Source organism: Mustela nigripes, chromosome 9 (assembly GCF_022355385.1).
Source record: "Mustela nigripes isolate SB6536 chromosome 9, MUSNIG.SB6536, whole genome shotgun sequence".
In the NCBI taxonomy this organism is placed as follows: domain Eukaryota; kingdom Metazoa; phylum Chordata; class Mammalia; order Carnivora; family Mustelidae; genus Mustela; species Mustela nigripes.
This window is the reverse complement of record NC_081565.1, coordinates 9395067-9412318: the sequence shown is the minus strand read 5'-3', so window position 1 is coordinate 9412318 and position 17252 is coordinate 9395067. Positions and strand designations below refer to the sequence as shown.

Here is a 17252-nt window from a genome sequence, read left to right as displayed (position 1 = left end):
CGGGCACTAGGCTCTCTCTACGGAACTCCTGTTTGCTGAACTCTGAAGAATTCATGCTCTGAGTACCCAAGTCACACTGTGCCCAGGTATCGGTCAGGCAGAGAACCCGCCTATGTACAGAACAAACAACAATGGGCTGAGGCGGATGCTCCTGGGTATAGGAGTTTGAATCTCAAAACAGGGAAAGTCCTGGGCAAACTGACATAAATTCGTTATCGTTGCAGAAATGCCTTATTTTTCCAGTAAAGCACATGTAAAACTGGGGGGCGGGGGGAGAATGCACTATAAATCAACTGGCTCATTAAAATAATGGACTAGTAGTTAAAAATACACTCACTATTTAAAAGGACAAATATTAATATGGTAGTCAATGTTTCATAAGAAAATCAAAAAAACTCAAGTTGACAAGTAAAACATTTAACACCATTAAATCCAACATCAGTGACTTAATCTGAACCAAACATCATCTGTTGCATTTAAGTTGTTAATTTGCATTTTATTAATGTTATAGTTTTATTTGTATTTAATTTGTAATTTTGTTTGGATTGCATAAAGACATGGAATTTATAGCTAGAATTTTACACTTAAGGGTATTTAAGTAATGTTATAATAAAATGAATTTTGGCAAACATTGAGGCTTCAGGAGAATTAATTTTCCTTTAAAAGAGGTCTGTACATGATTTACATTTCAGAAAATTCCTCATGACAATTCCATGAGGTAGTTATTACTCCCCTCATTTTTCAGATGAAGAAGCTGAGAGTACAGTCATGTAGCAAGTCGCCAGTGAAACTGAAACTTGAACCCAGGTTAGCTGAAGCTCAAAGTTTGTACAGCCTCACTTGGAGTGGGAAAAGATGGTATGTGGGAGGTGTGAGGGGTGGGGTGGGTGATGTGAGGGCCTCCGAAAGCCAGAAGGCAAGCTGGGGGGCTTGCCTTCTGGCACAGGGCTGTACCAAAAGCTAGGTGGGCTCAGAAAGAAAAATAGGAAAGAAAGTTTGACCAGCCCACCCCCCCCACCAGCAGCCCAAAGACACCTGAAGATTCATCCATTCCTTCTCTACGAAGACTGTGTACACCCTCTCTTCAAGGAGTTTACAGTCTTGCTACTATCTCTTAAAAGATGTCTGCCCGTAAGAGGACTGAGTTGAAGTCTACAGATCTCCAATGTCTACCCCTGCCAATGTCTATGCCTACCCCTAAGTCAGCAAACGTTATCCTGGTAACTTTTCAGTCCAGCTGAACAATGTCTACCCACACTCTGCCCTTCTCTTATAGAGAGAGAAAGGAGGGGAAGGAGAAAAATGCAGAAACAGGTAGTGTTCTATTTAGTTCATTTGAGACATATTTGTGGTGTACCTACCACACTAATGGAGCTACTCTGGGTGTTGTGGGGCATAAGTGATCAGTTCTTGCCCTCAAAAGGTTTCTAGTCACAGCAACAGTAACTACAATAAACACTCACACAGCCAGGCACTGTTCTAAGTGTTTTATATATATCAACTCATTCAATCCTCATCATGGCTCTATGAGGTAGGTACTATTATTATTACCCTCATTTGACTGGGCCAAAAAAGGTTAAGCAGTTCATCCAAGATTACATACACATACTAGCAAGGGTAAAGTCAGGAATGGCACGCAAGCATTCTGGCGCCAGAGGCTCCCTCACTCCTACCCTACACTATAATATATATAGCTGAATGTTGGCCTTAAGACAGTGGACACTTGAATGATGAGACCACCACTAGATTCCCCACCACTGTCCCAAACCCTCAGCAGTGTGTTGCAAAGGGTGTGGACTTTGCAAGTCAGGTATGGGGGCAAATCCAGGCCTGAGAGCAAAGTTTGTCAGCCTCAGTTTTTATGTCTTGAAAATGGTCATAATAAAAACCAGTCTATATTCAGATTAAATGGACTAACATATACATAGCTTTCATTTAGTAAATACTAATTCACTGCTTATTGTCAAAGCCGAGCTCTCTCTTCCTGGTTCAGTTCCGTGTCTTCCCAGACACCCCCTGCCCATTCTCCCCTGGGAGAGAGAGGCAAGGAGGTAAGGGGTCAACCGGGAAAAGGAGCGACAGCTGTACTTATTTTGCTGGGACTTTACTCTATGAAACTTTGGACACATTGTCTTGCATTTGCAGGAGAGGCTTTTCTTTTTCTTTCTTTCTTTATTTTTTTTTTTTTTTTCAGGAGGGGCTTTTCTAACTTAGAATATAGACCAGCAAGGTGAATGGAAGGTTGCTGAAGCAAGAAAATACACATGGGGCAAACGGTCAGTAATCTGTACTATTTCATCAGACAACTGAGGAAGAGAAGAAACAAAATTTATTGACATTTTTTTTTCTTAAATGCATATAAAGTTTTTACTTTACCTCGTGTTTTCAGAAACACTCCAGACATATTGAATAAGCTCTCTTGAACTTTAAAATAGAAAAAGGACTGCCTGGGGTGTGTGTGTTTGGGAGTGGGAGTGCAGGGATGGGAGTAATTCAGGAAAAAAGTAAGAGTATTAAGTTCAAAGCAGTTGTTGTTACCCTCTGCCCTTCCTCCTCTCTTTCCTCCCATTCTCCAAAAGCCGGGGTTCATAGGGAGACCCTGTATAGTCTTTAGATGCTTCTCCCAGGAAGGTATGTCTTGCTATCCCCAGCCCCATTCTGTTGAAAATCAATGATCTAAAAGCCCTTGTTTTAAAAAGGACATTTACTTCAAAAGAATGTGGTGGTCACATGTTAATATTTATGTAGTAAATAATTATGCACTAATGAGAACTCTTCCAGTCATTTACAAATAAAAACAAAAATGCAGGTGGAGACTACTGAAGTAGCCCTGTATACATCTTCTAAAGTAAACAGAAAAAATGTCCTAATGATACTTTGTGACAATAAGACTTTAAAATGTGGTAGGCTTCCAACACAGCCTGGACCTTTTTCTGTTGTCCTGCTTGCCACGTTTTAATGATTTGACGAATCCCTCCTTACTAGATAGTAAGCTCCATGAGCACAGGGTTGGTCTAGATTCTTGGTACATAATAAATATAGATTATAGGAACTAAGAAAAGATATCAAATATTTGTAATTTTAAGTAAAAATAACAAAATATTTACACTAGAGCAGAAACTTTAATATATATAATAATATATGTAATATATAATATATATTTTAATATATATATTTCCATATATACATGGAAACGATGATATGAAAATAGTTATATTAGGAGGGATAAATCATTGGATAAGTTTTAGATTACTTTCAGTATTCTTCAGTGTTGTTGATTTAGCCCCTTTGAAACATAAAAAGAGGGAAAATATTTACTGTTACATATAGCAAACAAGACTTCATAGCAGGGATGAAACCCTAAGTACAAAAACTTGGAATCATCCCCCCCAACAGCTCCCCCTGACACAAAATCCTCCTATATCATAGGTAGCATAATCCTATTTTCACTGAAAATCTGAAACAAAGGCAGTATGTTTTAAAGAGAGAAGGGAAAAGTCCTCTAAAGCAATCCCTCCTGTGGATAGTGAGTTTGCTGGTTACTAACAGCAGGGGGTGCCAAAAGGATCACTAGTGTTCCCAGGAGAGGCCTGGAGAGGGCAAGTCTCCGTTCCCATTAGCGAAGCTTACGCTGTGCTTAGAAAATGTTACAGGCTTTCTTCTAACAATTGGGACCTCTGGGTAAAACTCGCTCTAGAGACTTGAATACACAAAAATTTTATTTTTATTTTCATTAACTTATGATATTTAGCATCTCCTTGAATTATTATTTTTTTAAAGACTTTATTTATTTATTTGACAGACAGAGATCACAAGTAGGCAGACAGGCAAGCAGAGAGAGGAGGCTCTCTTGCATTTGCAGGAGAGGCTTTTCTCTGCTGAGCAGAGAGCCTGCTGTGGGGCTCCATCCCAGGACCCTGGGATCATTACCTGAACCAAAGGCAGAGGCTTTAACCCACTGAGCCACCCAGGTGTCCCCATTTCCTTCAATTATAAATATAGTCAACAAATCACAGTAGTATTAGCAGTATTGGTGACTCTGTTAAGAACAGAAAAAAAACAAATGTCACAGCACATTACAGTTGCTGCAGACTTCTCAAATCTCATTTATGCTCATCACTACTTTGAAGTGAGAGACTTAGGAGTTAGACCTGCTGCTGGATCTTGGTATTAAAAAGCCATACATATCACTGTATCACAAATTCATTTAATAATTTCAGAAGTATTTAAATATAATGGAACTCTTTTACATTCTTGGTGGATTTTATTTTCTGCATTTACAAACACTTTTTCTGGAAAGGGCTTATAAGTTAAAGCCTTTATTAGAATGCCAAAGGCACGGGAAAATACCCCCTTATCAGTCTAAAGGAAGGCAACTGAGAGGAAAAATCAAAGTTGATTTGAATGAAGTTGGAGAAGAAAAGAAGTATTTTAAGTCACAAGACAAAAGTGGCTGCAATGCACATTTTCATATAGTTTGGAGTTCATGAAGACAAAGGGAAAACCAAAATTTTTGCTTTGCAGTCTCCAAAGTACCCCACGCAGTAGGTCCAGAAGCCTGGCTCACAGATACTACGTGCAGAGAGCTACCTAATGCAAATTGCTACTGCAAAGCATGTCTGCATTCAATCCAGGTGCAGAAGCATGAAACACAATGCAAACGGTGTCGTCAACATCTCCCTGGAAGTAGTCACCACAAATGAAAATCCAGATGCCCAGTGGCATTCAAATCATGAGCAAACAAGTCCAAGTCCTAGAAGGCAGAGATGAGATACTGCGATCAGTAACAGGGTCAATACTCACATTCGAACAAAGAGTGACTCTTTGGATGTCAGACCAGGAGATGAATACTTTTCAACCAGGGCCAAGGTACTGAAGCCGAACTTATGAATGGGCTCGTTGGAGTCCAGTGGGGGGAAGTCTGTGTCAACCTCCCCGTCATCCTCAGCAATATGCAGGCAGTAGGCACTGACGTTGTCACTGAAAGGAAAACCAAAAAGGTGAGTGAATACCAAGATGAAGGAGGGCCAAGGAGACCAGAGCCGATGGTATACAGCAAGCAAACTGGGACACAGCTGTTCTTTTACCCAAGAGCCTGGTGATACATTAGATTCCCCCCAATCCTACTGCATTTGAAGGAGAAAACATGGCATACAAAGGGGGAGAAAAGCAATGTGAAATGAGGGCCTTCCAGTACTCTATTCTTTCAACAAACATTTACTGAGCACCTGTTATAGGTAAGATGCAGAACTTAACCCCTTAAATCAAAGATGACACTTAGTATTAGCCCTCAAGGAAGCTTACAGTATATCAAGTTGAAAAAGTAAGTACTACACTAGTTACCTGTAAGTATACATAAAATAAATATCATAAAAGAGAAACAAAACTATAAAGGAGAAAAAATTATTGGCATGGGGGAGGAATCAGAGGCCTTTGACTTACGGTTGGGGTTAAGAAAATACCTGTTCTAGGTCAGAGGAATACTCAAGGTAACAAAGATAATCCATACAGTTCTCCTTTCTTTGAAGAGTATCAGATTCACATGGCAAGATCTGATTCCAGACACTAAGGATACGTAACAGAGTAAAAGCAAATGACCTGAGTTATCCTGATGCAGGTAACTACTGTCCTCACATCCCCAGAATGTCCAGTCTATAATCCCAGATTCCAGACTTCCCCATCTTACAGCCGACACACACTGCCTTCTCTTTCTTTGGGGGAATTAAAAAGTCAACTTGCAGAAAAAAGGTGGGAACCTCTACCATCATAAAGACAATTTAAAGCTTAAAAATCAATTAAAAACATTTTAAGATACCCTGCTCCTAAGCTGAACTGTGAAACTGCTAATCTGCTAGCATTCACAGACATGAACCTAGTAGTTCACAAGGCACTAGAGTTCTAAATTGTGCAGCTTAAATTTGGAGTTTTAATTATATGATTGATGCTTAAATTAATTAATTGCAAAGTGTATGCTAATTGTTTAATTGGTTGCTTGATCTATATAGATCATTTTTTGAATTAAATGAGTTGATTTACAAAGTTTATTGATTGGATGTGACAATGAATTATTTCACTGACTACCTGATTTGCAATTTTCCCAATTAATTCACAAATCTTTAGCTGCAACTCTGCTTATTGAGAGCGAGCCTACTTCAGGTGATCTATACTCAGTCTGTCAGGACTAAGAGATATTTATTATATAAAACAGGTAATAAGGACAGATTAAAATTAATGGGAACTATAAATTTGCTAAATGGATGGATAACAAGAAAGTAATCTGGCTATGTTTGTCTCTATAAATTTCATGTATTTGCAACGCTGGTAAGAAATTTAAAATTCATCTCTGAATGATATGGAAAACTTATGGATCTTTGCAAGAGGTTGCAAACTTAAACCCCAAACACTTATAGCAGCAGAAGAAAGTCCCTTAGATTAAAAAAATGTCATAGTATTGCTGCTAAGAGCTTTGCGTCCAGAAAGACCTGAGTTAAAATAAAATCTAAGTTCCAGCACTTACGGGCCACGCGATTTCAGAAAAAAAGCTTCACCTCCTTGGGTCTGAGTTTCCACTTCTATAAAAAGGGTACAATCACCTAACTCAGATTAGAGAAGATGATATATGCAGAGCCTACCATATAACAGAGATAAAAAAATAAATGGTATCGTAACTATAATAAAGTCAGATGGAAAATAACTTCTACAATTACACCAACCCTTAAAAATGCGTTGTGGAGGGGTGCCTGGGTGGCTCAGTGGGCTAAAGCCTCTGCCTTCAGCTCAGGTCTTGATCCCAGGGTCCTGGGATTGAGCCCCACATCAAGCTCTCTGCTCAGCAGGGAGTCTGCTTCCCCATCTCTCTGCCTGTCTCTCTGCCTTCCTCCCTGCCTACTTGTGATCTCTGTCGAATAAATAAATAGAATCTTTTAAAAAAAAATGTGTTGTGGATGCATATTAGAGCAACAAAAGAACAGTAAAGCTAAGGGACATGATCTGGAGTTAGTGTCGGCAGTGCTCCAACCCATGGAGCCTCCAGGGTTTTAGGAACAGGGCAGACACTGATGAAGCAAGCAACCGACAGCACAGATTATTTATTGCCGTGTAAATCATCCTGAGGAATGTCTGTGATTCCCCAGCACCACAGAGGTTTCAAGGGCAAATAATAAGCCTATTGATCAAAGCAGAAAGCCAAACATTGGTATCAGAAGAATTCTGTTTTGAATGTCATGGGATGTCCCCAAATCCCCTTCAAAACAAACTCAACACATGTCACAAAATAAGATCCAAGAGCCTAAAGACTCACTGCCAAGTGCTACTATTCTCCTCAGTTTTTAAAAACAAAGTGTGAAATCATTTAGTCACTCAAAAAACATTTGCAAAGTACCTACCCCGTGCTGTAGCCTGCTCTGAGCACTGAGAACACAGCAGAGAAAAGAATGAATGACTCCTCCCATATTATACAAGAGGAATGGAAGTCTTTTCTGGGTCATGAGTAAAAGTTAGCAGCAAACAGTACCCCAACTCTTTCAACCCTTTAATTGAACACCTGAGGGGAAAATTACTAAAACTCCATATTCAACGCATGTACATATTGGTTCCTTTGTGCCTATACAAAGGAATCATTAGTAAAAGAAGCTACTATGGTATTTTGGTTTCTAAAACCTCTTCAGGACTCCAAATTAGTACTAGTACAGTAGCCATTAGTATCATTACCTATATTAATTGAGTGCTATGTGCCCGACACCATGTAAAATAGTGTGGATAGATATACAAAAGCTCAATGAATCTTCACACAACTGAGTTATTTATTATTATTTCTGATTTACAAATTAGAAAAGCAAGGCTCAATGAAGTTAAGTGGTTTGTTCAAGATTAAATAGCAGTAAGTGACAGACCTGAGATTCAAACCCAGGTAGTTAAGAGCCTTCACCTTTGACCCCCACCTATTCCTCTGCCAATTCCATGGTGTGTCTAGACTTGCCAAGGCCCTTGGGAACCCTTGCTTCTATGGAAATGCCTCATAATTTGAAAAGAAGGAGGAAACCATGACATATTACAAAAATTAGAAGCTTAGATTTATTTCAACCTCCTCACTTTTACAAATGGGAAGAGATGTCTAGAAATGAGGAATAAGATGCCCATGACGACCCAGTTCGAAGAGTGGCAAAGCTGGTTCTAGAGACTCAGGTCTCCTTACTTCCACTCTGTTACTCTTAGATCAAATCAGAAACTGGTGGCATTCTGAAGCAGGGAGAGAAAAAGGGGGAAGCTGTGGTCCATGACTCAAGAATCCCCCACATACTGACATCTGGAACTTATAACAATGAACACAATGAAAAGAGGGATGCCTCCTCCTTGTGACCTAGTTCAGTAGAAGAAAGAGTGGTTTTACAGTCAGCTCTGGTTTTAATGCTAATTCAACCACTAACTGGCTGTGTGACTAAATCTCTCTGAGATCCTCCATTTTTTTTAATGTATAAAAAGCTTTCCTTGATTTCTCTAGGGGAATCATTTGGATCTCTAGGAGAGAGAATCCAACTGATTCCTCTCTGTGGTCTTTTCGAAGTTGATTAATATTTCTACGTATACTTATCACATTTTTCTTATTTGTGCTTCTATGTTCTCCTAAAGAGCAAGGATTCTTCTAGTGTCTCTGCTTCTCACTGAAGAATAAAATGGCTGGCCCTTAGTAGATACTTAACAAATATTTGTTGAATGAATGAATATATGAATGTGTAGACTGAATCACTCTACTCATGAAAAAAACATAAAGGGTATTATTAATGATGTGTGTGCTAACAAGAAGAGGAGAACTAATAAGCTTTTCTTTTTCTTTTTCTTGCTTGTCACATTGATATCTGTTAACCAAATGGGGCTTTCTAGGCAGTGTAGATGAGTCAGAGACTGCAATTCAAGACAAAAGGAGAAAAAGGCCCAGGAAGAGGTGAGGATGAGAGAGGCATTTTTATAGTTCATCAAGATAGGGAGTACTGGCACCTCACTTTTTTTCTTTCTTTAAAGGGGAGAGGGGCCAAGGGAGGGAGACAGGGGTTTGATCTTAACAACCCTAAGATCATGATCTGAGCCGATGGATTCTTAACTGACTGAGCTACCCAGGCATCCCACACCTTACTTTTTTACGGAGAAAAAACACAAATTATTACAACTATGCCAAAATGCTGAATTATCTGCATATAAAATGACTAGAATGAAAGGTACCAAAACGTTTACAAACGTTGTGCTTACATTTAAGCAATGAGCACTTTTTTCCTGTACCTTCCAGATGTCCCATAATGACTAAGTATTTCATTTTCCTTTATAAAATATTGAACTTATTTTTTGGTAAGGGTAATGCAGGCCTATCAGAAACACAAAACAATTTAAAAATATAGAACAGTACAAAGAAGGTTGGGAAATCTCCTCTCACCCCACTGAAGAATCACCTGTCCTGAGGACCCCCAGCATTTCCTGCCTCATCCACATCCCTTCTTTTTTTTTTTTTTTTTTTTAAGATTTTATTTATCTGACAGAGAGAGAGAGAGAAATCACAAGTAGGCAGAGCAGCAGGCAGAGAGAGATGGGGAAGCAGGCTCCCCACCGAGCAGAGAGCCTGATGCAGGGCTTGATCCCAGGACCCTGAGATCATGACCTGAGCCGAAGGCAGAAGCTTAACCCATTGAGCCACTAGGCACCCCACATCTCCTGATTTCTAAGTGGTCATTTTCTCTATCAAGTCTTGGAATTATGGAGAAACTAACCATACATATCTACTGCATAACGGTCTTAAAAGGATTAAATGACTTAATTAATTGCACAGTACCTGAAGAAAGGATTCTCATTTTGTCAAAATTTCTTCTACCACTCCTAAGCTTCTCATTACACAGAAGCAGAATTAACTATCTAACAGAAGCATGGCAGATAGCATGAAATAGAGAACACCAGAAGTCCTGTTTGTGAGACACTATCAGAGAGATTGAAAAATGATAAAAGACTAATAAATAACTGCAGGTTTGTTCTTATATTTAAGAGTCTGTTTTTTCATTTGTCTTTTTTATCTTTGCTCATTTTTTTGTTTCTTAAATTCCACCTATGAGTGAGATCATATGGTATCATATGGTATTCGTCTTTCTTTGACTTATTTCACTTAGTTACATCCTCTAGATCCATCCATGTTGTTGCAACTGGTGAGATTTCATTCTATTTTATGGCTGAATAATTTTCCATTTTTGATGTATATAGAGTGTATATATAATGTGTATACACACACACACACATCTTCTTTATCCATTTATCTATTGAAGGATACTTGCTTCGGTATCTTGGTTATTATAAATAATGTTGCAATAAAAACACAGGGGTACATATATCTTTTTGAATTTATGTTTTCATTTTCTTTGTGTTAATATAACATTGTATATTAAGTATGCTTGAATTAAAAATTAAAAAAAAAGAGTTCCTCCTGGAAAAAAAAGAAAAGACTAATGGAAGTAAGTACAGCATAATAGGATCCACAGAAAGAGGTTTAATTTTAGAAGTGGGTTGGCATGGAAAAAGAACTCCCTTCCAGGGACAATTAGGTTTGTGAGAGGATTGGAAGTTAGAACAATGAATGGGGGCAAAATGGACCCTGTTGCCAAAAAGAGTCCTTCTGGAAGACAGATAGATACACACACACATACTCTATCATTAAATGTACTCACTACAGCAACCGTGGAGATTTCATATTTATATAAACAAATAAATATGTGACTAAAAAATAAACATATGTATCTACATATCCTAATCCCTGAAGTGTTAATGGGTATAATTAACTGAATTTCACTTACTCATGTTTCATCAAATAAGGCTAATAAAATTTTGCATTAGAAAAATTTATTTCATTGAATTATTGACCAATACTCATTTCATGTTCAAAGGCCAGTAAGGTTTTTATGAAGAGACAAAAGCCTATAATCCATATATAGGAAGATGGTATTTAATTGGCATTTAATTTGTATATAAAAATTTGGGAGCATTCTAGTAAACATCCTAGTTTCCTCTCAAATGTGATCTGACACGTTCAATTTACATACTCATAAAAATTCACTTTTATCTTCAAAACATGCAAAATATACTTAAGGATAGGACTAGATAGATGAATGCTTGTTTTTTGTTGTTGTTGTTGTTGTTGTTTTTAAATGAAAAACGAAAAGAGCACATGGCTCTGCAATATCCAGAACCCTTTACTTGGGCTTTGGTATTTACTTTGATGACAGAATCAATTATAAAGAGTGTGTCAAACATTATCAATAGAAAGAAACGCCCTGAGGATTGCAGCACAGAAGTTCATTTCTTTGAGGTCAGAGAAAAGTCTTTTAAGACTTTCAAGATATCCTCATCTCCAAAATAAAAATCCCATAAATATAAAGTAAATTGGTAAGTAACCTTTTAAGGTTTGTCAAGCCACAGCCATATCACACAGGAATAGTTAAGCCTAAAATTCCTGGTTAAGAAGTTCTAAAGAGAGAATGCCCACTAATTTCCAAATGGAAGACCTTCATACTGTTTTGAGCTCCTTTTTGGATAGTTCCTATTACTACGTTTTCAAGTTTGTTGATGTTTTCTTTTATAGTATCTAATCTGCTGTTAAACTCATGTTTTCATTTCAGATCCTATAATTTTCATCTCTAAAAGTTCCATTTGGGTTTTTTAAAATATCTCCTACTTCTTTCCTCTATCATCTTGAACATATGAAGCATGTTTATAATAGCTGTTTTAACATCCCTGTTTGCTAATTCTAACATTCTGGCATTTCTGAGAAGTCCTCTTTCATATCATTCTGAACTAGATATTTTTAAAAAGAATTCACTACGCAAAATTCTAAGTTTCAGAAATTTGTCAACTCTATTATAAACTGACCCTGAAAATATTCAGTGGGATCTTTCTGAAACACAACACCATACTGTCATTCCCATACTTAAAACCTTTTGCACCCTTTACAATTAAACCAAAAGAGCCCATTACAAGTATCTGGCTTCCATAAAGTCTTCTCACTATACTTTGTTGTGCTTTTCAACTCAATCTTCTGCCATTCCAGAACCTAGAGCTTAAGCTTCATTCACACTAGCTGCTTATAGTATCCTCATCAGATCATATGCCAGCTCCTGTTAATACTCATGCAAGTCTCTCAACCCAGAGGCTCCCTATACTTAGTCTGTCTGGTCATCTTTCAAGATTTAGCTCAGGTATTCCATTCTACTAAGAAGCCTTCCCTGACTTTTCTCCCACCCCTACTCAACCTGAGCCTCCATCTTCTGACAGAATTAGAAAAATCCTTTTCGATGATCTTGCAGCATTCTATATGTCTACTACTATAGCAAGTCTCAATGACAATGGAGCTAAAATTCTGCAATTTAGTATCTGTCTCACCCATTAGCCTGTATCTTGAGGCTATAAACTTTATTTTATGACTGATTATATTCCTAGTGCCTAGCATTGTACCTGGGATGGTATAAACAACATCTAAATGCCTGCTGATGAACGATTATAAGAATAGAATGATGGATGGATGAAAATCTTAAATGGCCATGTCTCTGGGCACTATCACCAGGAAAAGTAATTCATTTCTTTGTGTAGCATGGTAGTTAAGAGCAAGTGAAATGGAGTGAAACCTGGGTTCAAATCCTGATTCTGCCACTTACTAAATATATGATCTTGAGCAATAACTTAAGTTCCTGATTCTCAGTTTTTCTACCGTTATCTATGAGTAATAGAGGTATTATAAAGAATGAAATAATATACATAAAATGCTTAGCATGGGGCAGGACAAAGAGCAGGCACTCCAATGTGTTCATATCTATCCATTCATTATCTAATAAGTATGGGGACTCTGGCACTTGGGATATATTGATAATGAGCAGTCTTTCCGTCCAGCTTAATAAAGAAACTGTTTGTAAAGAATATCCCCAAACCTTCATCTATCACTTCAAAAAATGTTTCACCAGGCTGAGATTGTCTAACTCAGTGATTTTTTTAAAAATTATATTTATTTATTTGACAGAGAAAGACAGAGCAAGAGAGGGAACACAAGCAGGCAGGTGGAAGAGGGAGAAGCAGGCCTCCTACCAAACAGGGAGCCCAGTGTGGGGCTTGATCCCAGGATGCTGGGATCATGATCTGAGCTGAAGGTAGCCGCTTAACAAATGAGCCACCCACGGGACGCCTGGGTGGCTCAGTTGGTTAAACAAATGAGCCACCCAGGTGCCCCAAACACAGTGATTTTTAATGAATAAAGGTTTATATACAGTCAGAGGCTTGTCTAAGCAGACACCTGGAGAAGAGCTACCTTGGCAATGGCGGGTGGAGAACTTATAGTCCAGATCTTTGAATCTAAATGCTCCTATGTTCTCTCATCCATTCCACAAGTTACTTCTTGAGTACCTGGTATGCACTAAGCATTGTGTTATGGACTGGGGAAAACAAAACAATAAAAGAGAGATGGTTGAGCCTCCAAACCTGTATCTATCCTACTGCTTACAAGACTTCACCACACGGACATCTCTCAAGTACTCTCAGCCTTCATTACATCCAAAACTAAACTCTTTATTCACCCCAGCTTGAACCTCTTTCTTCCTGAGGACCCCCATTTCAGCACCATCATCTATACAGTTTTTCTTTTTCTTTTCTTTTTTTCTTTAAAGATTTTGTTTATTTATTTGACAGACAGAGATCATAAGTAGGCAGAGAGGCAGGCAGAGAGAGAGGAGGAAGCAGGCTCCCTGCTGATCAGAGAGCCTGATGCGGGGCTCGATCCCAGGACCCTGGGATCACATCCTGAACCAAAGACAGAGGCTTAACCCACTGAGCCAACCAGGAACCCCCTACATAGTTTTTCTACAGCCAGGCTTCAGCCCTTATCTGTTTTCACTCAACCATGTTGGAGACTTCAATTAATCTCTCTATGCAGATGATTCTTAACTTCATATTTCTAGCTCTATTTCTATGCCACAGACAAGAGTGGCATACTATATGCAGTCTTTTGAGCCTTGCTTTTTCCATTCACCAAGATTGCCCTAAACTTCAAACATGGAAGTATAAACGACTTTTTGATCTCTGAGTAGTGAGTTCAAGGCCCAGATTGGGTAGAGATTATTAAATAAATAAATAAACTTTAAAAATTTTTTAAAAATGGGTGGAAGACATGAACAGACATTTCTCCAAAGAAGACATCCAGACAGCCAACAGACACATGAAAAGATGCTCAAAAGCACCCATCCTTAGGGAAATGCAAATCAAAACCATGAGTTATCACTTCACACCTGTCAGAATGGTTAAAATAAAAAACATAAGAAACAAGTGTTGGCAAGCATGTGGAGAAAAAGAAACCGTTGTGCACTGTAGGTGGGGAAGCAAACTGGTACAGCCACTGTGGAAAAGAGTATGGAGGCTCCTCAAAAAATTGAAAATAGAATTACCACATGATCTAGTAATTCCACTACTGGGTACTTACCCAAAGAATATGAAAACAATAATTCAAAAAGATATATGCATCTTTTGTTTATTGCAGCATTATTTACAATGGCCAAATTACGGAACCAGACCAGGTGTCCACAGCCATAAAAAAAAGAATGAAGTCTTGCCATTTGCAACAACATGGATAGATCTAGAGTATAATGCTAAGTGATGTAAGTCAGAGAAAGACAAAAATACACTACATGATTTCACTCACCTTGGCAATTTAAGAAACCTGTGGAATTTAAGAAACAAAACAAATGAACAAAGAAAAAGGAGACAAACCAAAAAACAGACTGTTCACTACAGAGAATAAACTGATGACTGCCAGAGCGGAAATGGGTGGGGGGACAGGTGAACTAGGTGATGAGCATGAAGAGTGCACTTACTGCAATGAGCACTGAGTAGTATATGGAATTGTTGAATCACTCTACTGTACACCTAAAACTAATATAACACTGTATGTTAACTGTGCTGAACTATAATAAAAATGAATTTTTAAAAATGACTATTTGAAAACTTCTCTTAGATATAGCAAAGCCATCTCAAATTAAAAGACAGAAGATGAAACTTGTGCCCCTCCCACTCCCCTTCCCACATCAAAAAACCCAAATAAAACCCAGTCTTCCAGTGCCCCCTGCCTCAGTGAAAAGCACAATTCATCCACTTGTGCAAGTCAAGAATCTAGGGAGCCACCTTTGGTACCTCTCCTCTCCCACACTTCTCACATGTAGTTGATCCTTAAGTCCTATGAATTTTGCCTCTTTTAAAAAAATTAACATAATATGTATTATTTGTTTCAGGGGTACAGATCTGTGATCCATCAGTCTTACACAATTCACAGCACTCACCATAGCACATACCCTCCCCAATGTCCATCACCCAGCCACCCCAATCCGCCAACCCACATCCCCTGAATTTTACCTCTTAAACATTTCCAGAATCTGTCCTCCTCTCTCAATCTCCACTGTGCCCCTGCCCACCTCAGTCTCATCTCACTCTATCTTCTCTTCCCTACTTTGTGCTCCAGCCGTACTGGTCTTCATTAATTCCCTGACCACTACATGCCTCCTCCTGCCACAGTGTCAATGTCATGCAGTTCCATCTGCCAGGAACTTCCCCTTGCTAAACACCTCTGGTATCACTTTCTCAGGGATTTTCTCCCTGACTTGCAAGGCTAGGCTCTCATAAATGGCTTTCCTTTCCTTCACATTACTTAACTCAGTTTTTATGCAAACACTATTTGGTTTAATTATTTGAATTATTTGCCCATTTCCCTCACTAGCTTGTGGAATTCATGAAAGAAAGACCATGTCTGGCTCCACTCACCATTGTATATCCAGCAAAATGTGTGGTATATAACAAACACTCAATAAATATTTATTGAATGCATGAATGAATACAAATGATAAGTGAAATGAGCCAGTTACAAAATGCTCTTACACTTGATAATTTCTTCCCCATCAAACTGTAAATTTTTTGAGTGCAGCGATCACATTTCTCTTGTTCCCCATTTTATCCTCGATACCTAGAGCCTGGGACTCCATAAATTTTTGCAGAATGAATGAATAACAAAGAACTGAAGTCTTCAAGATTAAGCTGGATATCAAGAGAAGAGTGAGAAAGGCATTTCTGACTAAGGAAACAGCAAAAAGCAGACATGGTATCAGTGGGATCAAAAAGCTGCCAGTTAAAGAATGTGATGTGTTAAAGAATGGATGCATGGGAGCATAGTTGAGGATCAGAATGGGAAGGGCCTCTTGGGCCATATTATCTAGGTATGTGGTTCTCAATGATAACTCTAAGGAAAATAAATTAGAAGCAGCAACCCAGAAATGGGAGTGCATAAAGAGGTGGTCATGTAGACAGCAAAAGTGGGGAGGTACAAAGAATTCAAATGGCAAAGTTGTCAGAAAACATAATGTAAAATCAAATATTCTTATATACTTACATAAGCCCACAAGGGCACCAGTATATCATAGCACAGTATAATTCTTTGAATCATTAAGAAAGAGCTAAATTATACTTCTGTTGTTGAACTACTACCAGTATTGGTCATAGTAGTAGCTGGCTGTAGTTATAGTATTTAATGGCAACAGAAATAAACACTAAGTACGTGTCATGTATTTTCTCATTTTATTTTCATAACTACCCTGTTATCCTCATTTTACACATGAGATAACTAGAGTTTATGGTATTGAAGTAATTCATTCAAGATCACACCAAAGCGTTAATGCCAGAATTCAACCCAGACTCTGGCTTTGGATCCCATGCTCTTAACCACTATGCTATATTCTAAGAACTTCTAGTTTATTCGTGGTAATCATTTTATAACATATGTGTATTTGATATACTTACACATTACAAAACTATTATCACCAAGTATATTAGCTAACACATCCATCACATCACATATTACCGTTTCTTTTTGGGGGTAAGAATATTAAATATCTACTCCCTCGGCAACTTTCAAGTATATAAAATAGTACTGTTAACTGAAATTGCAATGCTGCACATTAGATCTCCAAAACTTACTCATTTTCTTTCTTTCTGAGGGGCGGAGAGAGAGAGAATCAAAAGCAGGCTCCACGCTGAGTACAGAGACTGACATGGGCCATGATCTCATGACCCCGCGATCATGGCCCAAGCTGAAATCCACAGTCAGGCACTTAACTGACTGAGCCATGCAGGCACCCCCAAAATGTATTCATTTTCTAAATGGAAGTTTGTACTCTGACTAGTATCTCCCCATATCTCCCATCCCC

At 38.4% G+C, this 17252-nt stretch overlaps 1 protein-coding gene across 4 annotated transcripts in view; it reads right to left on the bottom strand.

Annotated features, from left to right (window-relative positions):
- The window catches only part of MAPKAP1 (MAPK associated protein 1), a 243204-nt gene that overhangs the window by 107485 nt on the left and 118467 nt on the right, over window positions 1–17252 (bottom strand). For all 4 annotated transcript variants that reach the window (XM_059410805.1, XM_059410802.1, XM_059410803.1 and 1 more), the window contains one exon: window positions 4804–4980. In XM_059410805.1, coding sequence (XP_059266788.1) covers window positions 4804–4980 — 177 coding nt within the window. The remainder of the gene's footprint in view (window positions 1–4803; window positions 4981–17252) is intronic.